A 22,892-nucleotide genomic window follows, 5' to 3' on the forward strand; every position below is an offset into this window, starting at 1 on the left:
TGCCTCCGTCCGCTTCTTCTCTCCCCGAGGCCCAGGCCTCTCAAGCCGGACAGACCTGCACTGTTCCCGCCCACCCAGCCCTCTTCAGAACCGTCAAGGTCCTGTCGTCCTTCTCGGGCTCGAGAATCATAGTTGGGAAACTAAAAGAGATAGTTAAGTGCGTGCGTGCTGGGAGCTTCTGAGTGGGTGGGACTGGATCTTGTTCTTCTCTGTCTCCTCATAACTAGTGCGGTGCTTTGCCCACAAAGCCCCTGCACAAACGCTGCATAAAGACTCCTCCACAGAAAGCAGTCGAATTACAGAAGCTCAGAAGAGTTTAGGTACTGACTCCGTCACTAAAGGGCTGTGCAGCTCTGGTCAAACTAGACTTGAACTTAAGTTTTCTCGTCTGTAAAACGAGGGGTTTACAGTTTTTGAAACTGGGCTCCTCGGTTTTAGAGGTTTATGAGGTGTTTGTGTGGGAAGCAGAGTTATCACTACAGGTTCTTCTCTCTTCAACTGTTTTTTAAAAAATATATACTTCTAGAAAGAATTATTTTTTAACAAAGGAGCCCGCAACTAAGTGTTTGAAACCAAGTAAAGTAGGTGATTTCTTAATCTCCTTCCAGCTCTAACATTCTAAGATTCTGAGAACATAGTTCAATATCTTTTCTAGGGTGGTGGACATATCTACAATATCCCTGGTGGTGCATCTGTCGGGCTGGCAGCCTTTGCGTATCTCCAGGGAGCACAAACTTCAGGAGACAGACTTTTTCTGGCTCTCCACCTACCTAGCTCCAGCCCGTTTATTCAGTTCCTCTATGATTAAGGCAGGGAGAATCCTGTCACAAATACTGGAGAAACAGAGTAAGGATGCAAGAGAATTCAGTATCACACATTTAACTAAAAAGCTTCTATACGCAAAACATTATACTAGAGGAGTGAATTCACACTACTAAATGTAATGGACTGAATGTGGTAGGTTGGAAAGTTGTATTCTAAAGTCAGACTGCATAAGTTCAAATCCCAGCACCGCCACTTAGTAGTTTATGTGACCTTGTTCAGACTGCTTAACCTCTCAAAATCCTTATCTTTATCAATAAGTAAAACAGAAATACCTACCTCATAGGATTAAGTAATATACGCAAAGTACCTGAAATAGATCAAGTGTTTTAATACTTGTTATCTTCTTTTTCCTCCTTGGGAACACATGGGAGGGAGAATATTTTTCATTGGACAAACCTGGAAAGCTCCTTGGTGAGGGTGGAATTTGTGCCGGGATCTTGAAGGATGAATAGGATTTAGGTGGAGATGGTGGAAAAAGATATTCCTGGAGAAGGGAACAGTGTGAGAAAGGCACAAAAGTAGAAAAGTGCAAGAACTAATGGAAAGTATAAAGTGGAGGGTTGGAAGGGGAGTGACAGGAGAAAAAGTTTTCTGGTGGAGAAAAAGATTTCTGGTAGAGAAAAAGAGCAAGAGCTGATGAAAGCATCATCCTGATTTTGTTTTGGAAGTTGAGACTAGGGATGAGTCTAGGGATGGCAGCAAGAGCAGGGCTGCTAGCACCAACCTACAGCTTCAGCAGTTAAAGAGTCCCCAGGTCCCTTCTTTTCTACGACTGAAAGTAGAAAGGGGGCTCCTGTGCAGTATCAAGGGGCTGCTGTGTAGAATGAGCAAAGCTTTTCTGCAATGGAAGGCACAGTTAGTTTAAAAACTGGCATAACCTGAGCTGGATCACAATAGGGTGGCACAACATTTGGCTCCTTTGTATCGATGTACGTCATGGTCCCTCTGTCACTAATGAACTTGGGTTTTCTCCAGGTTTCTTTCCTCTTCTGTATGGGAAGGGGATTGAACTACTTGTTTCCCTTCTTCTTAAAGGAGATTTTCTGATATATGATAAATTCCCTATACTAGAAAGACAGAAAGCTGTTCCCAGATATTTGGCCCATCAGCCTAGGGTGCCAGACGGTTTTGTTGCAGGTAGACACTAAATCTCCACTTCTTCCAATAGGAGATGGCTGCCTATTTTTTTTTTTTCTTCTTCCTGGGGTCATCTGACTACTTCCCTCCAAACCCCAGCCTGTACTGCTATGCGTTCCAAGACTACGGTTTGCCTGTTTCTCATTGCTGGGGTCTGTCCTTGCTTAGGAGGCAGAGTTGTAGCCATTGTGAAGTCTGCAGCATCCCACAAGAGGACTCTAAGAAGATGAGATATAACAATATATTTACAGTATTTGGGTTCTAAACACCTCCTATACATAGTTTAAATAGAGTAGCTAAACATGTTTTATAAGTCAACAATGTGACAGTATCATGAAGGATCAAAAATCATAACATGTAAAAGAATGGTTGAAGTAACTGAAGATATTTAATCTAGAGAACAAAAGACTAGGGAAATACATGATAGCTATTGTTAAATACTTAAAAGGGCAATCATAGGGAAGAATGAGTAGATTTCCTATCACCCATGAGTAAAATTTATGGAGATACACTCTTTGACTTGATATAAAGGAAGAATTTTTAAAACAGCTGTCTAGGAGGGTTCAAGTAGGGTCAAATGACCAATGATTGGGAATATTTCATAAGCAGGAGCAAGTAAGATCTGAGTCACTGTTCTATTGGTAGGGTGTTTGTGGTGTTCCTCAGCTAAAGAAGTACTATAAGCAGCTTCAGTCCAACAAATTACTATCACTCCTCTTGGGCCTGTGTGTTGGTTACTCTAAAGAGGAAGTTTGGGAAGGCAGTAACATTGGATCCTGGAATATAGTCAGAGAGGAGCGTTCATGCAGATACCCTTCCCAGTTCTCCAAACACCCACTCACAAGTGGTCTCAAAAACACCCAGTACCTTTACTTAGCTTTACCCACTTCACAATATGCTCAATATGAGCAAATTGACTCCCAAGCCTAGGTCAGGCCTGAGTGTTTCTTGTGAGCCATAGTTTTAGGCTGAGGAGCCTTGAGAGTTTGTGGAGGGAGAGCCCCCCCGCCCGCAGGGGGCTATGATCAAAAAAGTCTGTGGAAGGAGAGGGATCTAAGGAGTCCTGGGGAGGCAGGCCTAAAGGTCAATGCCTGGCAGCATCACTGTCCAGAAAGCCCCAGTTCCTATGGCTCTGTGCATTGACGGCCATGTGTTCTTGGCAGACTTCATTCCAAGGGTCCTGTGTGGACAAAGGCTAGGGACTGGGCAGAAGGCGATGGCTGGTGGGAGGGAAACCAGGCCCTCTAGAGGGGGAGGATGATTGGAACATAGCACTGAAGTGGGCTCGGCTTTCAAGCTGCATACGGTGGCCCAGTGGGGAGGTGAGTCCACGAACAAAATGGATCCGAACGAGCCCTGACTGCCCCCCAGATACCAGCCATCCATAGGAGTCCAGGTTTGGGCTGAAACGTACCTATGAAGAGAACAGAAAACAAAAGAGAGATGCTCATGGGTGGTGCTTTAGGGCAACTCCTAGCTGTATGAGCAAAAACATGGGTCACAATCTGAAAGGATAGGACCATGATGGGGTGAAAGAAATAGGAATGAGAAGCCAGTGAATGAGGCATGTCTGTCATGCTCTGGAGGAGCATACCAGAGCTGCTTTCCCTTCTTAGCCATCTGTGTTACCTTTTCATCTTCTAATTCATTGGTCACAGGCCCAGAGTTGGAAGAAAATGAGAATGGAAGGTGAAGAAGAGAGAAGATTCTTGCCTTATGAATAGCCTCGAGCTGCAGCCTGTCCAGACAGAGCTGGGAGTGCCCCTCTCCCTCCTGCATGCGTAGCATTGGTTCTCTATGGAGCAGATCGTGGAATGAACCCTGGGGAAAGGAAGTGGAATAGGAGAGAGAAAGTGAGTGGTCCCTTAGTTTTGCATCTTTGTTCTGGAACTCCTCAGAATGCCTTACTAGGGGCCGGCCCGTGGCTCACTCGGTAGAGTGCGGTGCTGATAACACCAAGGCCACGGGTTCAGATCCTATATAGGGATGGCCGGTTTGCTCACTGGCTGAGCGTGGTGCTGACAACACCAAGCCAAGGGTTGAGATCCCCTTACCGGTCATCTTTTTTTTAAAAAAAAAAAAAAAAAAGAATGCCTTACTAAGCAAGGACTCAAATTTTCTACCTTTTCTAACACCATGCCTGGCTTCAACTTACCAAATCTGTGTCTTGAAAGAGCAAGTAGTGATGGCTGACAGTTTCAGCATAAGTTCGAGCCTTGGGAGGGTTGGGGGCCCCAGATGAAGCAGAAGAGTGGTCTTGACCTTCAGGACTATCCTGATATGGCATCAGATCTGCTTTATATATAGGCTACAAAGGAGACCATGAAATTAAGCTCTATACTACTGAAGACAGAATAAAAGCAAAGAGAGAGGAAACTGATTTGGGACAGGAAACACTTAAAGATGGAAGAAAGTACTATGTTTAAATATATGCTCAGATGCAATAGGGAAAGGAAGATTAAATACAACTCTGTGCTAAGATTTTCAGGGATAATATCAGGGGTGGGAGACCTAGCACTAATTTGTACTCTACCAGGAGCTGGAAGGGCATGTGGATTAGGATCCAACAGATGGTGCTGCTGTTAGACGTTCATATACGTACGAATCTTCGCTCTACAGGTCGCTTGACGTTTATTGGGTTCAGTGCCATATCAGGCAATATAGCTGCAATGAGCTCCCCAGATATATCTCCTGCGGCTATTGTCCCAAGCCAGTCAGATCCTGAAAGACTCTAATAGGAAGAGACAGATTTCATTCATTCACTCTTATATTCATTCAGTTCTGTGAACTGGTAAGGACTGCACAGTCTGAGGGGGGAAAGAGACACAAACAAAAATGAGTTTATCATCTTCCATTTCCCTGATACAGCTACCACATACTTATCTTCTCCTTCCACCCAAAACTACTACCTCTCCCTGAGCACCTCTAGTGAAAAATGAACCATCTTCCTGTGTAATGAAGACTGCAGAAGAGAGGGAGCTCACCCAGACAGTGCCTTTTCGAGGAGCAGTGAAGTAGGCCTTAAAACCAAGGTAACCAGCATCAATATAATGAATTCCACAGAGTCCATAACTGTAAGAGAAAGAGAAATAAAACTTTCCTTTTTCTAGGATTAGATTCATTTCTTCTCCCCAGTTCAAGCTATCTCAGTAAACCAACTCAGCCCTCCTCTCCCCATAACAATCTGGTACTCTTTGCACCCCAACCCTTAGGGACCACCCCCAGAGTTTCTCCTATCTCCATCTTGCCGTACGAGGCATAGCAGTTGTCCTGAGCCACAGTGACACCATTGTAGGGGAGCAGCCAGGCCAGTTCTGTACTCAAGAAGCGCTTGATAGAATTTATTGGTTCGTAAGGCCGTCGAAGGTCCCAGAATTTGATTTTGCGGTCGCTACCCGCAGAGACTAGAAAATGACTGTGAAAAGATGGGAGAAGATCAAATCTGAACAAATCTGGAAGAGTCAGTCTGTCCCAGTCTTCACCTTCCCCCTCCACACATCTCTATACTATACCTGTTAGCTTTGCACCATTGAAGGGTACGCACAGCCTGGTCATGGGCTAGGAAACACTGGAAGGGGTAGAGCTTTAAAGAGCCATCAGAGAGCCGTATTCGCTGCAGGGGTGAGTTAGTGGGAAGATTCCAGAAAACCACCATGCCTGAAGTAGTAGGGACAGAATGTGTAGGCATTAAAGGCAGATTATCTCTTCTTGCTCTAATTTCTTTCTCTGAGCTCCTAGGACCTTTGTCTTCTAACCTTAGGTCTGAACCACTGTAAATATGTGGGGATCATGACTATCTACCTAAGACTCCCTCCATGGTTTAAAGACTCAACCTAATATTTTAGCCCCAGTTCTCATCAGCAAAAATGTAAAAGCTTAGTCTTAGATCTAAAGTTGAAAGACAACAGGTTGAATGCATCTCATAGCCTCTATTCCCTACTAAATAAAACTAAAGGGATTTTTTCAAAGCATAAATCCTCTAGGACAAGGGTTGGCAAACTACGGCCTATGGGCCAAATACAGCCTACCACCCGTTTTGGTAAATAAAATTTTATTGGAACATAGCCACACCCATTTGTTTACCTAATGTCTAAGGCTACTTCTACATTATAATGGCAGGATTAAGTAGTTCCAACAATGGCCAAACAGCCCACAAAGCCTAAAATTACTTACTATCTGGACCTTTACATAAAACACTGGCTAACTCTCCTCTAAGACAAAGAGAATAGGCAAGAAGCCAAATGCAACAAAATGCAGAGGAACAGAAAACAAATGGACAAATAGAAACTAACTAAGCCTGACCCCAGACAAGGCTTGCAAAGAAAGTACTCAAAAGTATAACTGTGATAAAAATAAAAGACAAATTAAAGAATAATAAAAAATTTAAAAAACAATAGTTGAGAAAAATCTTTGTAGCTAAAACCCCTTTTATACATAAACTCAGGAAATGTAGCACCTATGAACCTTTCTTGAAAAAACTTATTGACAGTGAATTATAGCTAAGCAATATAAATAATTCAGCAATGGAGAGGGTGACTGAGATCTGAAGACTCATAGAGATACTCAATCATCAAAAAAATTTAGGAATTAAGGAAGCAGAACAGCATCAAGTATCATGAACCTTTACAATGTAAGAAAAATATCACCAAAAGAAAAACAGAAGATGGAGAGAAGTATAATATGGGAAGAAGTATAAGAGTGCTAATTTCCTCATCTTCCTTGCAAAAAGGCTACTGATGATGTCTAAAATGAAACAATCATTTAAAAACAACAACAGGGCCAGCCCCTGGCTCACTTGGGAGAGTGTGGTGCTGATAACACCAAGGCCATGGGTTTGGATCCTATATAGGGATGGCCGGTTCGCTCACTGGCTGAACGTGGTGCTGACAACACCAAGCCAAGGGTTAAGATCCTCTTACCGGTCATCTTTTAAAAAATAAATAAATAAATAAATAAATAAATAAATAAAAACAACAACCTAATAACTCTAGCTCCTTCATGTTTTTTATAATCTTTTTTTTCTTTTTAATATTAAACTATCTTTGAGGAGCTAATGCCTCTTGGGGTGAAAGAACATTTATTGGGAGCTTAGCTGATCTTTCGGTTTGACTTCATTGTCTTTTTCTTCCATAAAAATAAAGTATAATTGGAACTGGCCTATGGCTCACTTGGGAGGGTGTGGTGCTGATAACACCAAGGCCACGGATGCGGATCCCTATATAGGGATGGCTGGTTAGCTCACTTGGGAGAGTGCGGTGCTGACAACACCAAGTCAAGGGTTAAGAACCCCTTACCACTTAATCTTTTTATCTTTATATATGCATGCAAAACTGCATGAAATGATGTTCATCCACTCTTTTTTCTTAGCAGAAAAATTCTAGTGATTTCTTTCTTTCTTTGTATTTTTTTTTTACATTGCTTGAATAGTTATAGCTATAATACCCAGCACTGAACCAAACTAGAAATAACCATCAAAAAACAAGCACATATAAAAAGTTTACAGAACAATAGCTCCTTATGTTTTATTTGTTTTTTTACCATTATAGTATCCAGCAGCCAGGTGGTGGTGGGGCCTGGTAGGCATCCAGGCCAGGCTAAGGCACTGACCACACTCAGAGGGGTCTGTAGCTTGCATAGACCCCACCTGCAGGGTTCCCACACATTGTACCTGCAGAGATAGAAGAGATGGGACTGGGGTTAGGGATACCTACTGTTTGGGAACAAAGGCTCAAATCAGTGTTTAATCCAGCAGGATGGGGCACTTTTCAGAAGTAGAAGGAGACTCACAACTGTGGAATCCATAAGAGGAGGCTCAAAGAAGACGGAACCTCAGCTAAGGTAGCAGGTTCCTCACTCACCTTATAGATGGCGGGCTTCACTGCATCTGTAAGGGAAGAAGAGCAGTAACTGATACTGTGGATCCAGGGGACTGAGCTCCTAATCAGGCCTTGCTTTTAGATCAGCACCTGCCCTTTGGATAATGACCTTCCCTTATCTTTTCACCATCAAATTTATGAACCTACCTCTATCTGCCCCCATCTTCTTTCCTTCTGTTATACCTAATGGTATCTTTCTTCCTGTCAGAATGGCCAATCCCTCCACTCTGCTCTCTTCTCATCCTCCTCACCTTTTCCAGAATTTTGCTCATTTGTTATCCTTCCTTTCTCCTGCATTATCCACTTGCTCTCTCCCTACTGGGTCATTCCCATATTCCCATGTAAACATGCCCTGCTGTCTCCTATCTGAATAAACATACAAAAACCTTCCTTTACTCCTTATTTACCCCAGCCATCACCCTCATTTATTTGTTCTCCTTCACAGCCAAACTTCTTGAAAGACTCATCTATACTTACTGTCTTCACTTCCTTACTTCCTATTCCCTCCTCAACCCACTCCTCCACAGACCACCAAATACAGGACTTCCCAGGGCCTGAACTTGGGTGCCCTCTTCTTCAGATACTCAGTACTGTTGAAAAGCAAACAAATTCAACATTTATCTGCCTTCCCCTGTCCCCTTTCTCTTGCTCATCTTCAGCTCTATATTCTCTCCCTCTCTTCACAATAAAGAGATTGTGTGTGTCTGTGTAGTGGTGAGGAGAGGAGAAGCTGAGAACAGGCTTGGGGGAACAAGAGAGTATGGCAGGAGAGGTGAGCCCCTTCTGTCAGCCTCAGCCTTTAGTAGTAGCTCTTTACACAGCCATTAACTGTGGCAGCAAGAGGGGGAAGGCCTGAGAGCACAGAAAGAGAACAGAGAAGAGGGTGGAGATAAAAGGTAATATGCTGAAAGAGTGCAGTTATAAGACTGAAGAAGAGAGAGAGTTCAAGAACAAACGTGTAAAGTCACAATGTGGGTGCTGGGGGGTGATTGAGTAAGGCTTTGAACTAGACAGATTGAGCCCAGAGGAGTCTCAGGGGAGATGGACAAGCCCTGCTAAGCTCTGGCTACTGCTACAGCAAATCTATTCTCCCCGCTGTGCTACTCACCTGGGGGCTGCTGAGCCAGCAGGGCCTCCGGATGGGGTAGACTGAACAGCAGCACCTTCCCATCTGAGCAGGCAAGAGCCAGGAGACCCAACCGGGGCAGGAGAGGAGCCTAGAGAGTGAGATCAGATCTGTGCTGAGGCTTGCTGCCTTCAGTCACCTCTAAGAAAACCTTTGATGTTATGGTCCCTAAAAATACGATATGGAGTTGCTGGGAAAAGGCCATCCACTACAAGCTAAACCTTCTTTCCTCTGACTCTGAGAATTCCCAGGGCCACCCCACAGTCAACTGGGAAGTACCTTTCGAGGGGTGCCTGGAAGTTCCCATGCTCCACTGGGGCAGAACTTGAGGTCCCAGATGCAGCCATGGTCACAAGCAATCCCGTAGACAAAGTGAGCCCTGTTGCCAGGACTGGGGAGAGAAAGCATGCGGGGACAGTGGGTAGGAAGGAGGGACCAAGGGCTTCCAAAGCTATGTTCCCCTTGTCTCAGCCCAATCCAAGCCCTTCCTCCTATCCTGCCCAGCCCCCATGCCTCTCTCTCCCTCAGCCACCCTCCCATGGCAGTGTCCCAGCCCCACCTCACCAGCTTTCATGCTGCAAGGTCCCAAGGCCCCAAAGCTGGAGCAGCCCAGGGCCCGAATGAAGCTGGCTCAGTGAGTGGGTCTCATTCATGTCAGGGCTGGAGAAAAGGGCCACATACTGTGAGGCTCCTGCCCCCTCTGGCACTGGGCACCAGTCCAGAGCCCAGACTGGTCCCCCAGTGAAGAAGGACACATCCCAGCGCTCTGGATGTGCTGTGATTGAGCTAAATCTAGAGAGAAGTCAAAGATGAGAAGAAAGGAGTTAATAAAAGGTTACAAGAACAGAATGGGAGCTCCACCTGGAGCTAGTAGGAACTGGCTTAAGCAAGGGCCTGAATGTTAAGAACAGTTTACAGGTAAGAATAGTCCTTGGCCACTACTTGTATCTTTCTCCTTTACTTCCCAATGTCTGTCTAGCTCCAGTTCATCTTCAAAGATGATAAGCTGTTCATTCTGGTTTACTATAGTGATCTTTCTAGGGCTAGTTTGTACAGGTCTACCCAAGTATATGTGACCTTTTAAACTGGTTTGACCCTAAACCCCCCTAGCTTCCTGTAGTCCGGCTGGCAGTGATTAGCACTGCAAATTAGAGAATGGTGACCAGCTCTGGCCAGGATTCCTATCCTTGGAACCAACTGGACCAGCATCAGGGGAAGGACAGAGCTAATCTGTCTTCCTTTTCAACATTCATTTTTCCTGTTTTAGTCTCCCAGAATCAGAAAAAAGGGCAGAGATGCAATCTTCACCTGTTTATTCGGTAGAGTGTGCCATCTTCAGGAAGCCCTTCACGCTGTACAGAAAACAGTGGAGACTTCTCTTCTTGGGGCAGGTAGGGAGCTGCCTCACTGCGGGAAGGAAGAGGGGGCAGCCTGAATTTTGAAAAGTTTCATCCATCTCAGGATTCCCACATACATCTAGAGGCTTCTGTCACCCTTTTATCTCCATTGTCACCCCCTCCTAGGTTTCAGAAATGTTGCTTCAACTTACAGTTCGGATAACAAGTGCCACTTCCAGGCTAAAGGAATCCATTCAGCAAACTCCCAGTATGAATGTTTCTGTTCTCGGCTGGAGAAACAAAGGAAGCATCAATGAAGGAGAGAGATTCTAGAGCAGCACTGTCCAATAAAACTTTCTACAAGAATGGAAACGATCTCTTATCAATGCTGTCCAATATGCTAGTCACCAGCTACAAGTAGTAACTGGGCACTTGAAACACGGCTAGTGCAGCTGAGAAACTGAACTCTTCATTTTATTTAATTTTGGAGAGCTCTAGAGCTCATGCCTTTGGAACAGTCCTGTTAGTAATAAATGTCATCATGGTGTTGTCTGTGAGCACTTCTCTCTTTCCCATGGCCCCACTTCTAGATCATCCTTGCACTCCTCCACTGCCCCTTCATCCCCTGCCCCCAGTCCCCAAGTCTCACAGGTCCTTGGTGAGATGGAGGCACTTCCAAACAGGAGTCATGATGTGATTTGATAAGCCATTGGGAGCCACTCCCCGGCAGTGTGGCTTCTGCTTCTGAGGATCAAATTGAAGAAAATATAAGGGAGAGAACTTTATAGGCTGGAGAAACTTCCAGGAGATGGCTTTCCTTCCCAGCTTTTACTTTCCTTGGGATTACTTCCCCTCCAATTATTGCCCTATCATCATCTTAAAAGACTTGTGTTTCAAACACAATGACTTCTCCTCCTGCTCCTACTCCTGCATCAAAAGTGTAAAATCCGTATCTATTTTCTGTTCATCTTCCTCAACAGCTCCATAGCATTTGATTCAGAGGACTCCTGTAAGTATCTTGAAACTCTTGCCCTCTGGGATAGTCTCTCCATATTCCTCCCACCTCCATAAAACTCTACCGCAGGCTCTCTCTTCTCTGATAGGTCTGGTTGATGATGGTATTTCCCCAGAGTCCCTCTGTTGTCATCTTGTCCCTGAATACACATACTCCTGGTAATTTCATCCCAGGTCCCAGGGCTTGGACTACCATCTTTATGACTGATTATCAAGTTCACATCTGAGTACACACAAAATTGACTCAGACTCAACTTTTCTACAAGTTGTAGATACATACAGTATCATGTCAAGCCATACTAGAGCCTGAAGCAAAAGGAAACATCAGTAATCAGTTTTTTTAAAAAATCCATAAAGTTTGTCTTTATTTAAAATTTTGATATTTTGTTCATTATGAATGTGTTGCTTTAATTTTGATTTTTTAAAATGTTGCATCAAAATATCATTTATCTTGATTACTGAGGGTTTCAGCCCTCCTTTAAATGTTACAGCCAAGGCAAAAAAGGCACTAGTTCCATATATGCAACTGGCAACTAGATGTCTCCAGCAGGATGGCATGTGCCCCACAGGCACCTCCAACTCAACATGTCAGAAAGTAAACTCATCCTCTCCCCTGCCTACCTTCACCCCCTCCCACATCCCCTGCTCTTCCCATGTTCTCCAGTTCAATGCATGATGCCACCATCTAAGTTGGAAACTTCCATTCAACTTCTTCCTTTCCTTCAACTCTCACATCCTGGTTTTTTGTTTTGTTATTTGTTTTTTGGCAGCTGGCCAGTACCATGTCCTGTTAATTCTCTCATATATCTCTTGACCCTGTCCCCCCACCTTCTTTTCCTTTATTTCTTGATTTCAGGGCCTCATTATCTCTCACCTGGACAACTGAAGCTGTCTTATAACTGTCAATTGCAGGTAACCTATTTTCTTAACTTATCATGTTTATTTTTCTACTTAAAAATCTTTGTTATGCAGAGTTTTGTTTGGAATGATGAAAAAAGTTCTGGAAATGGATAATGGTGATGGTTGCACTGTGGATGCACTTAATGCCACTGAATTGTACATTTTTAAATGGTTAAAATGGAAATTTTATGTTATGTATATTTTACCACAACTAAAATACAAACAAATAAAAACAACCTTTGTTAGCTCCTACCAATTTTATTCCTATCAGCCTCTCTAGTCTAATCTCCCCTACAATTTTACCCCAGGCCCTTTGCTCCAGCCATAATCAATTTCTGGGGGGCTGGCCAGTTAGCTCACTTGGGAGAGTGTGGTGCTGGTAACACCAAGGTCATGGGTTCAGATTCCTGTACCAGCCAGCTGCAAAAAAAGAAAAAAAAAATTCTGGGAAAACCTTCCTCTCTGGCAAACTTCTATTCACCCTTCAAGACCCAACTCATCTATCACTTCTCTGTGAAGCCTAAACAGTTAATCACCCTTCCTCTATATGCCTAAAGCATTTTTTTCAGTCCTGGTGTAGCACTTATTACACTGTGAACTTTGTGAGGCAGGACTCTCTCTTATTCACATTTGTATTTCCTAGAAGAGAATAGATGGTCGATATATGAATGAATAATCTTGTTTACTACACCACCACCCCCACCTGCAACCTGCCTACTATCTCAACTGTTTTTGAAGATGTTCCTTTCTTCTTCTACCTGTCTTGGCCATCACAGTTACCAGGCCAAAGCTATCCTTCTGGTATCTTGCTGACGCCCTAAAAATCCCACTATTTCCCCATTCACTTTCTTATCCATTCAGGTTACCCCTGAAGTAGATCCTCGTGGGGTGCTTCGGGGCACTGCAGGCTCGGGGTCAGACGAACTCTCACTTGGGGCCTCGCTTTCTTCCCCATCTTCAGCTTCAACTTGGAGAACAAAGTCTTCATCCTGTGCAGTATCATTCTTTTCTTCTCCACCTTGACAGGCTGCCTGCTGCCGGCTCTTCTTCGGTTTGGTGGGGCTGCTCACCTTGGGGCTCTCAGGACAGGACACTGGAGCAGGCAGGGCTGTTGAGAGCTCTTCAGCCAGTTCCTGAAGATACAGAAGTGCCCTGTGGGATAGGGCAGAGTCAGAGCCATACTCACAAATACTGAACTGAGAGCTCTTTTTTCCAGACTTGGTTGAGTCTTATTAGATTCTCCCAGCAACCCTGTGAAGTAGCTATTAATTTCCCCTTCCCCTTTGATAGATGAAGAAACAGAAATCCAGAAAAGTTAAGTGATTTGGCCAAGATGATTCAGATAACAAATGTGGAATGTGAACCCAGGTCTTCCAACTCCAAGTCCAATGCACTTTTTATTCTACCACAGTCAAAGAACACAGAGGGCAAGGTGGAAAGAATGGAAGAGCACATATATACTGCACAGCAAAACAGCAATGAAGACCTGGGAGAAGCTTGTGGAAAATGTGATAGGGCACAAAGTACAGAAAGAAACTTAGATAAACAAAGTTAGCAATACATACCATAAAAGTTGGTGTGGTAAAAGCTAAAGGATCACTCAAGTCCCCAGAATCCAGACACCACCCCTGCTTACCTGATACCTCATCAGAATCTTCTCATCTCTCCAACATCTGCCCCACCTCAATCCCTTCACCCCAACCCCCTCCACCAAGCTGTGCCCCAAAATCCTTACACTTGGGCAGCCCTTCGGCGAGGTCGTTCCCCAGGAGGGGTCTCAAAGTCCTCAGAGGGCCTCTTTGGAAGTGGAGACTCTGGCTGATCTAGGTCTTTTGACAACTTCAGCAGTAGCAGGTCTGTCTTGGACTTTCGACCTCGTTTCTTAGGCAGGGGGGTGGACAGAGGGTTGGATTGATCTAAGAGACCAGGAACCAGAGGGGCTGATGCAGGATTAGGCTGTTGGGGCCTTTTAGGGCCTGTTCGTGTCCTACCACCTCTCTTCCGGCCAGGCTTTGAGGCCCTAGTCTTTGAGATCTTTGACATCTCTGAAGAAAGATCTGTAGAGAAGAATATGGGTCTGTGAGATGGGACCAGAGCACAAACCTCTTTGGAGTTACACTGTACCCAGGTATGTAAGATCCTATTAGCTCAACCTGCTCTCTTTCATCTTAAGCTATGCATGGGAGATAAAAACATAAAAGGACAAGGTACATACCCTGCTGTTCCAGTCTGGAGAAGCTTTCTTGCTCTGGATGGAGCTTCCTCTTATCAGGAGAATTCTCATATCCAGGCAAAGGGGTAGGTAATGATGTTTCTATGGAAGCTTCTGCACTGGTTGTTTCTGAAGATGCCTCGATATCGAGCTGGTTTAGCACCTCTTGTCCGGGAGAGTCTACCACAGTCATGTTCCCCACGGGGCCGGCCTCCCCCAGGGCAACATAGCCGACCCCGCAGGTATCCATCAGCACCCCCCAAAATGGCTGCCCCTGCATACAGAGACATACAAATGAGGAGAAGGCAGAAGCTATTCATACCGGCTCAGATTTTTCTACTTTCCTGTCTTTTCTCTCCTCATTTCCACAACCAGAAACCCACGCTCCCTGATCATTCATTCATTCAACAGTAATTACTAAGTATCTTCTATATATCAGGCACTGTTCTAGAAACTGTTAATATGACAAAAAGTAAGACAGACAAGGTCTCTACCTCATGGGACTACATTCTGGTGGAGCAGACAAGAACAAGTAAATAAATAATAAAGCTACCATTTATTAAATGCTTACTATGTGCCAAGTACTATACTAAGTGCTTTATACACATTATTTATCTTTTTTTTTTAAAGATTACCTGTACAGGGATCTTAACCCTTGACTTGGTGTTGTCAGCACCACGCTCTCCCAAGTGAGCTAACCGGCCATCCCTATATAGGGATCCGAACCCGTGGCCTTGGTGTTATCAGCACCACACTCTCCCAAGTGAGCCACGGGCCGGCCCCACATTATTTAATTTAAAGCTCATATGTTTTCTTGTAAGGATATTACAGTAAATGCATAATTATTAAACTCCTCTCCCTAAAACCCAATGAAACACACACACACACAAAGGAGAGAAAGAAAAAATTGCCTATTATGAATCTAGGGAAGGGCCACAGCTTCCTAAAAGTCTATAAAGAACAGCTGCCAGATACCATAAAATTTAGACCAAACTGAAGGGGATGCATAGAGCTAACATCATATCTATGAATATTAATCAAGGAACAGATTTACTTAAGAATAAGTAAAAGAGTTGTTCTCTGGTACCCTGCCATCAGTGCTTCACCTGAAGGGGGGAAGAAGGTAGACTATGAGACAATTAAGAAACATCCTATTACATTAAGAGACCTTTTCCACATTGAAGAATGGACTAAATTGCCATGAATCTTCATTTTTTTCAAACCCAGGAAACCAGCTGTGCAACCGTGGACCAAAGGAAACAGATAAAACACTGACCACCAAACCAGAAAACTAAGCAACACAGAGCTCGGCAATAGTCCAGTTTTTGGCCAGAATAACCTGCTCATATGTGAACAAAGGGAGAAATAGTTCAAATCCCAGGAAGGAACTCCCCATAGGTCTGTATATGCCTTAAGGATAAAGAATTCATCAGCCTCAGTGGAAAAGTGTTCTAATACAAATATCATAAGAAATATACAAATAAAAGCTCCCAACTGTCTCCCTTGAAGAAACTACAGTCTAAACAGACTATAGGGCTGGACAGTTAGCTCAGTTGGTTAGAATGCGCTGTGATAACGCCAAGGCCAAGGGTTCAGATCCCTGTACCAGCTGCAAACAAAACAAAACAAAACAAAAAAAACATTATCAACTAACAATAGCTAACTCCCTAACTCAGGTTCTGAGGATACAATATAACATCATGTCCTCAAGCTGCAATATATCAGTGCCAATGTAAACAGAGGGGAGTCAGCAAATGAACAGTTGATATTCCTAAAGAGAGGAGAAAAATGGGAACAAGGAAAAAAAAAAACTTCAAAAATTTAACAGAATGGGCTGCATGATTAGCTCAGTTGGTTAGAGTGTGGTGTCATAACACCAAGGTCAAGGGTTCAAATCTCTGTACTGGCCAGCCACCAAAAAGAGAAAAATTAATAGAAGAAAATCTACTGAAATAAAAAAATATATAAAATCTTTCCTGAAATAAAGGAAGCCCTCAGTCCATAGATCAAAAAGGCTTACTGTGTAAAAGGGAAACAAAATCAATAGAATTATCAAGACCAAAAAATATCTCAGTGAAGATACTGAATTTCAAAAGATAATAACATCCTCAAGCATCTCAGCAGAAGAAACATGTCTCTTACAAAGGGGAAAAAATCAGGCTATCGTGAATTCTCAGCAACACTTGATGCCAGAAGACAAAGGAACATTTAGAGAGAGAATGAAGAGAATTCTTTACTTTTAGGCCGGCCCTAGAGTTTTTCTTCTAAAGGCCACACTATATAAGATTGAAAATAAACAGAAGAAAAAAAAAAAAAAGACAGAAGCAAGATAAAGAAAACCACACACGTATCCAAACAGTAAACATACCAGATAAATTCATCCATTAAAAATAAAGAATGAGGGGGGCCGGCCCGTGGCTCACTTGGTAGAGTGCGGTGCTGATAACACCAAGGCCACGGGTTCGGATCCCATATAGGGATGGCTGGTTGGCTCACTGGGTGAGCGTGGTGCTGATAACACCAACTCAAGGGTTAAGATCCCCTTACCAGTCATCTTTAAAAAATAAAATAAAATAAAATAAAAAAATAAAGAATGAGGGCTGGCCCGAGGCTCACTTGGGAGAGTGCGGTGCTGATAACACCAAGGCCATGGGTTCGGATCCTATATAGGGATGGCCAGTTAGCTCACTTGGGAGAGCGTGGTGCTGACAACACCAAGTCAAGGATTAAGATCTCCTTACTGGTCATCTTTAAAAAAAAAGAATGAATGAAAATTCAGATTGATTTAAAAAGCCAAATAACTATATGCTTTTTAAGAGACAACTAAAACAAAGGAACTCAAAAAGCTGAAAGTAAAAAGATGAGTTAAAATAATACAAGGCAGTACTGGCCAGTTATTTGGTTAGTGGGTGGTATTAAAAAACCAAGGTCAAGGGTTCAGATACCCACACTGGCCAGCCACCAAAAAAATACATATATACAGAGCAAATGGTAATAGCATTTGTTGGTAATAGCAAAGCTAAATTTAGGGGAAAAACATTAAATGGGACAAAAAAGGAGTACTTTATAATGAATAAAACTTCAAATCATATAAAAATATAAATGTCATGAACCTTTAGCATCAAATAACATAGTATCAAAATATATAAGCAAAATCTTCAAGAAATACAAGAACAACAACTTCTTTAAATCATTGACAAATCAAGTAGACAAGAACAGAAAAGATGTGACTAAAATAATGATTGACTTCTATGTTGGCCAAGATTCAGTTGCATAGAACAGGATCCTCTCTATTCATTACAGGGTATTAAATGGTTCACATCAGTGGTTCTCAAAGTATTATCCCAGAAACAGCAATATCAGGATCACCTGCAAATTTTTTAAAATGGAAATTTCCAGTCATACTCCAGACCTACTGAATCAGAAACTCTGGATGGGGCCGGCACTATGTTTTAAGAAGCCTTCAAGGGATTCTGAAGCACACTCAAGTTTGAAAACCACTTGCATACAGGATTATTGGGAGGGTTGGGGGGAAAAAACAGTTTAGGAACAAGTGCTTGTCAAATTAGGAAGTTGCTGGTTCAAGAACCACATGGCCTCTTCTAGGCCATGATAGGAACCCACTTGCTGAATCAAGAAGCCCCTACTACAGCTGATAGCTCCATAAACAAGTTGCCTCTGTAATGGTCAGAAAGTGACCTAACTAAACGGCCAGGCCTTGAACCATACTGCTGCCATAATCTGCACCAACAAAATGCAGGCCTTCTGGCATGACTCTCTCCTCTCTAAACTCAGGTCCAAATTTGAATTCTCTGATGGCACATTTGATTTGCAAAACCTAAACCATATTCAGAATCTTGGATGCAAAAAATTCCAGGATATTAAATTTCTAACTTTTTAGGCTCTCAAGTGGAGGTTGCTCATTCTCTCACATCTCACTTACCTCAGTGTAGAAAGTGGGATCAGTCTCTTCTCAATTCCTCTCCAATGCCACTTCTAGACCGCTATTGATCATAATCTCCCATTATTACAGTGAGATTGCTCAACTACTACAATTACTATATCTACTCTTCAACCATATCCATTATCCCTTGATCTCTCCACTTTCTCCCTATGTGAGCCACATCCTATCTAGTGGTTTTTGTTTTTTAACTTTTCATATCTAGTTTAGATTTCTTCCTGTCAATCAGATTCTTGTTGATATTCTGACTTCCTGTTTTTTCCTCCCATAGGCCTGGCAAAATTCCAACCCTGGATAAGTACAACCATCCATCTTCTCCATATGTGCACCTAAACTGCCAAGCACTGGCAATCCCAATTTCTCTCTAGTCAACTCCCACACGCTCTCTCCTTCAATCACTGATCCCCTCATTCCCTGTAAATGACTTTGCTTCTGATTTCCAAAACAAACTCCAAAGTCATTAGATGGGAAATACTTCAATTTCTTGTCAAGTAAGCTAACACTCACTGTGTCTGAACCCTTCAACCCCTTCTAAGACCAAACCTTCTACTTGTGTTCCAGACCCATTCCCCCACCTCCTAAGGAAACTTGAGTTATTGATTATCCTTTTCCTTTCCACTGGCTCCTTCCAAAGAGCATTTAAATATGTTTATGATTCTCATCTTAACACATGCAACTATCCTTCAACCATATACCTCCTCCAACTAATATCCTCCTCCTCCCTCTCATAGTCAAACTTTTGAAAGAGTTGTCTGCCCTTGATATTTTAATTTTCCTCCTTCATCCTAACTAGTATATTGTCCGCCAACTCACTACAGGGCTAAAATAATCCATGATCACTGATTTCATTAATCCAGTGGGCACTTCTCTACTTCATTTAACTTGACTGCTCAGTGGCACTGATACTACTTACCACGCCTTTCCTGAAACACTCTTTTAAGAAGCAACTCAAATGCATTAACGTTCCAGAGTTTTACACATTTTTCTTAATCTTTTACAGTTTTCTCACTCAGACATACTTGGCAGTTTTGTGTGCAAACTCACCTCTTTTGTCTTTCCAAAGCATTCAATTAGTTTGCTTTCTTTTTTAGAGATGTTTTTACAAAACTTTTAGTTGATACAAAATACATACAAATGTGTAGAATATAAAGAATAGCGACCAAATACCTATGTATCCATCATGTTTCAACCTAGTTTTAATAGAAACAATACCTCTTTCATACTAAAATTTCTTTAAAATTTAAATATATAACATTTATATAAAGAAATTGACATTAAAAGAAAGTGGGAACATATAAATGACTCTTGGTAAGCACTCAACTCAACTGGATGACCACTCTGCTCAGACTGTCAGGACTATAGGAGAAAAGTCTACAGGCTTCAAGCATTTATAGAGGAAACAGGGAATGTCAGTTAGCATAGGGAGCTAGTTAAATGGAGATCTGTTAAAAGAACTTCTATATGTCTTTTTTTTTTTTTTTTTTGGTGGCTGGCCGGTATGGAGATCTGAACCCTTGACCTTGGTGTCACCAGTACCACGCTCTCCCATGTGAGCTAACCAGCCAGCCCCTCTCTATATGTCTTAAAGATTTTCTATATCAGTACACATACATTTATCTCGTTCTTTTTTTTTTTTCTTTTTGGTGGCTGGCTGGTTAGAATCAAACCCTGGCCCTTGGTGTTATCAACACCATGCTCTAATCAACTGAGCTAACTGGCCAACCCAATCTCATGCTTCTTAATTGCTGTATGGTGTTCCATAGAATTACAGTTTATTTAGATATTCCCCATTTAGTGGACAATTGGGTTACAATACTATTGCAAACAATACTGCAATAAATACTCTGGGACAGATCTCTTCATTAACAAGAAACTATTTTTCTAGAAAAATGACCTGGAAGTTGTATTATTTACAGGGTTGAAGAGTATGCACATTTCAAAATTGATTTATTTTTATTTAATTTCATTTTACAGCTGGCCAGCATGGGAGTCAGAACCCTTGACCTAGATGTTGTCAGTCAAAATTTGATAGATACTGCCAAATACCTCACCAAAAATCCAAACCTATTTATACTCCCACTACCTGTACCCATTTTACCACACCCTTGCCAATGTTTTTAATTTTTACCAAGCTGATGGGTGAAGGAATTCTGAGCCAGTTAGCTCAAGTTGGTTAGAGTGTGGTGCTGATAACACCAAGGTTCTGGGTTCAATCCCTGTACCAGCCAGCAGAAAAAAAAATTCTTCCCTATCGTATGTATTTGCATTGTCTTGATAACTGAGGCTAGCAACTTCTTTCTATATGTTGGACATCAATATGTCTTTTATGGATTGCCTGTATATATAGTTTGCCTGTATTTCTATAGGGTTGTCTTTTCCTTATTGATTTGTGGGAGTTGTGTTATTTACAGGAATACTTCAAAAAGTTCATGGAAAAATAGAATTGAAAGATAACATGAATCTTTCCATGAACTTTTTGAAGACCCCTCATATGTTGCAAATATTTTCTTTCTGCATCTACTTTAACTTTGTTTATAATGTTTCTCACTAAAGTTTCATGTTTTCTGTCTTTAAAAAAAGTCATTCCTATCCCACTGATATAAACATAGTCTCTCTTACTTTCTCCTAATCATTTTTCTAGTTTTAGATATTACATACATGTAGCCCTCTAGTTCATCTGGAATTTTCACGTATAGGAGATTTGGATATTTACTTGTTTAGTATTTCTCTTCCCTGAAAGTTTCATAAGATAGGGATCTTGCCTGATTCACTATTGTATCCAGACCTGGTACATGGTAAATGCAATAATTAACCTTTAAGCTCTGTTAAACTAACCTTTAACCTCTGTTTAACCTCAAGGGACAAAAATCCCTTTAAGGATTCACTTTTCATGGAAGGCAGCAGCAGAGTGTGGTGGTTAATTTCCATTTATGACTTTATAATACAAAGTTTGGACACACAGTAAAGGAAGGAACGTTTAGTAAAGTCAAACTAGTGTTTATAAAATTTTAAATTTGCACCCCAACCTTTCTGGTTCCCTTGCTGCTCCAGGCTGCCAGCCTGACCTTCCAGCCAAGGGGAAAAAATGAGACAACTGCACCTCATATATGGAATTAAAAACACTACTTGGTTTAATACATTGTTTCCTCAAGTGTTTCTGTGGTAAAACTGGTGGTCTGGAAGATGATTTTGTTGGTACAAAAGTTAACATTTTTATTTGACTGTGTTTTTATTTCAACTTGCATAAAAACTATAGCCCATAAAACCCATGGTTTTATCCATATTGCTTAAATCGAGACTAACGCATTTAAACTTTGGACATAATCAATAAAGAAAACTATTGAGAAAATAACAATACAGTTGATAAAAAGAGATAGGAGGGCTGGCCGGTTAGCTCAGCTGATTAGAGCACCGTGTTGGTAACACCAAGGTCAAGGGTTCGGATCCCCGAACCTGCCAGCCGCGGAGGGAGGAAAAAAAAAGAATAAGGCTGGCCGGTTGACTCAGTTGATTAGAGCATGGTGCTGATAACACCAAGGTCAAGGGTTCGGCCAGTCACCTATAAAAAAAAACAGTGTGTTTGACGATATACAGGGCGAAGAGGTTTGGCCATACCCTACATCTCTCCAACAAAGTGAGTTACCTCCACCTCCCGTGGGGCTGAAGTCGCCACCTCTGTCTTACCCAACTTGCCGCGGAATAAAAGGACGAGACAGGAAAAAATAACTGGCCCTGGGCTGCGCCAATGGGGTTGCAGCGCGCGCGGGGCACAACCTCTAGGGTTAGAAGAGCCATCTCGGGGAAGAGGTCGGGACACAGCTGAAAGAGATTGACCTGCAGCCACTGTAGGGGCCACCGCCTGCCCTTCCTCAGCCCTGGCCGTGGGGGCTGCCCTCGCCACTAGTCCGTGCGGGGGGCGAGCCTAACAGTGAAGACGAGCCCGAGGAGCCCAACGTAAGCAGCACCGAGGCCAGGACACAGGCTGCCGCGTTACGGACACCGCGTGAGGGAAGAGGGCAAGGCCGGCGGCTCGCAGAGTTGGGGGATGCACGGTGGCCGCAGTGGGAAGGAGGTGGAGAGCATAACGGTTCTGTGTCGGAGCGCAGAGGCTGGAGGGCGCGCTGCTGTGCGCGCGGGGAAGAGCGGAGCCGGGAGCTGGTTCCCGAGATCTTAGTGCTACGGCAAAAGAAGGGGGAGGAGTGACCGTGGGGCCCCCCGCACTCCCCGCTACGGTACACTCACCCTCGCCAAAGTCCTTCCGGAAGTCCAAGTTCGAAGATGGCGCGGCCCGTCTGGTCGCGGTTTTATGACGAAATCTTGTAGCCGCTCTTCGGGGACAGCCCCCACCCCACCCCCACTGTTCCCCAGTGCACAAAGTGAACACGTGAGCTTGGTCGGGAGTTAGTGCCCGACTAGGTTTTCAATGAGACTCTGCGTTCCACAATGCAGCGCGGCCAGTGCCGCAGCGCTTAGGGCCCGGCGCAGCGCTAGGGCGTCTTCCGCG

General features: G+C 43.1%; 1 protein-coding gene and 1 long non-coding RNA gene across 3 annotated transcripts; one reads left to right on the plus strand and one right to left on the minus strand.

The window, feature by feature from the left end:
* The first annotated feature begins 68 nt into the window (after nt 1-68).
* On the plus strand, nt 69-10,629 carry LOC134362803 (uncharacterized). Its single transcript, XR_010021645.1, has 4 exons — nt 69-157; nt 3,621-3,815; nt 10,232-10,355; nt 10,488-10,629. It is a non-coding gene; the product is annotated as an uncharacterized LOC134362803 (long non-coding RNA).
* GTF3C2 (general transcription factor IIIC subunit 2) lies at nt 2,332-22,665 on the minus strand. Of its 2 annotated transcripts, none has more exons than XM_063078077.1 (19): nt 22,631-22,665; nt 14,431-14,701; nt 13,951-14,272; nt 13,082-13,367; nt 10,951-11,045; nt 10,514-10,591; nt 10,273-10,371; nt 9,529-9,756; nt 9,244-9,355; nt 8,947-9,055; nt 7,821-7,846; nt 7,501-7,630; nt 5,475-5,619; nt 5,216-5,377; nt 4,947-5,034; nt 4,565-4,693; nt 4,118-4,270; nt 3,676-3,783; nt 2,332-3,376 (listed from the first exon to the last, which is right to left on the minus strand). In XM_063078077.1, the coding sequence occupies exons 2-19, from the start codon at nt 14,675-14,677 to the stop codon at nt 3,158-3,160; spliced, it is 2,736 nt and encodes a 911-aa protein (XP_062934147.1). In that variant the 5' UTR covers nt 14,678-14,701; nt 22,631-22,665; the 3' UTR covers nt 2,332-3,157. The 2 variants fall into 2 exon arrangements, with proteins under 2 accessions (XP_062934147.1, XP_062934148.1); XM_063078078.1 differs by lacking the exon at nt 22,631-22,665 and adding an exon at nt 18,371-18,432.
* Nucleotides 22,666-22,892: the final 227 nt, after the last annotated feature.

This window comes from Cynocephalus volans, chromosome 14 (genome assembly GCF_027409185.1).
Source record: "Cynocephalus volans isolate mCynVol1 chromosome 14, mCynVol1.pri, whole genome shotgun sequence".
NCBI lineage: Eukaryota > Metazoa > Chordata > Mammalia > Dermoptera > Cynocephalidae > Cynocephalus > Cynocephalus volans.

Excerpts from the sequence above, each read along its gene's own strand:
- GTF3C2 (XM_063078077.1), bottom strand. The coding sequence starts at position 14,677 with ATGGATACCTGCGGGGTCGGCTATGTTGCCCTGGGGGAGGCCGGCCCC. Across the intron at positions 9,757-10,272 it reads ACACTCTACCGAATAAACAG|ATTTAGCTCAATCACAGCAC; the intron begins GTGAAGATTGCA and ends ACTTCTCTCTAG. Across the intron at positions 9,356-9,528 it reads ACCTTGCAGCATGAAAGCTG|TCCTGGCAACAGGGCTCACT; the intron begins GTGAGGTGGGGC and ends TTCTCTCCCCAG.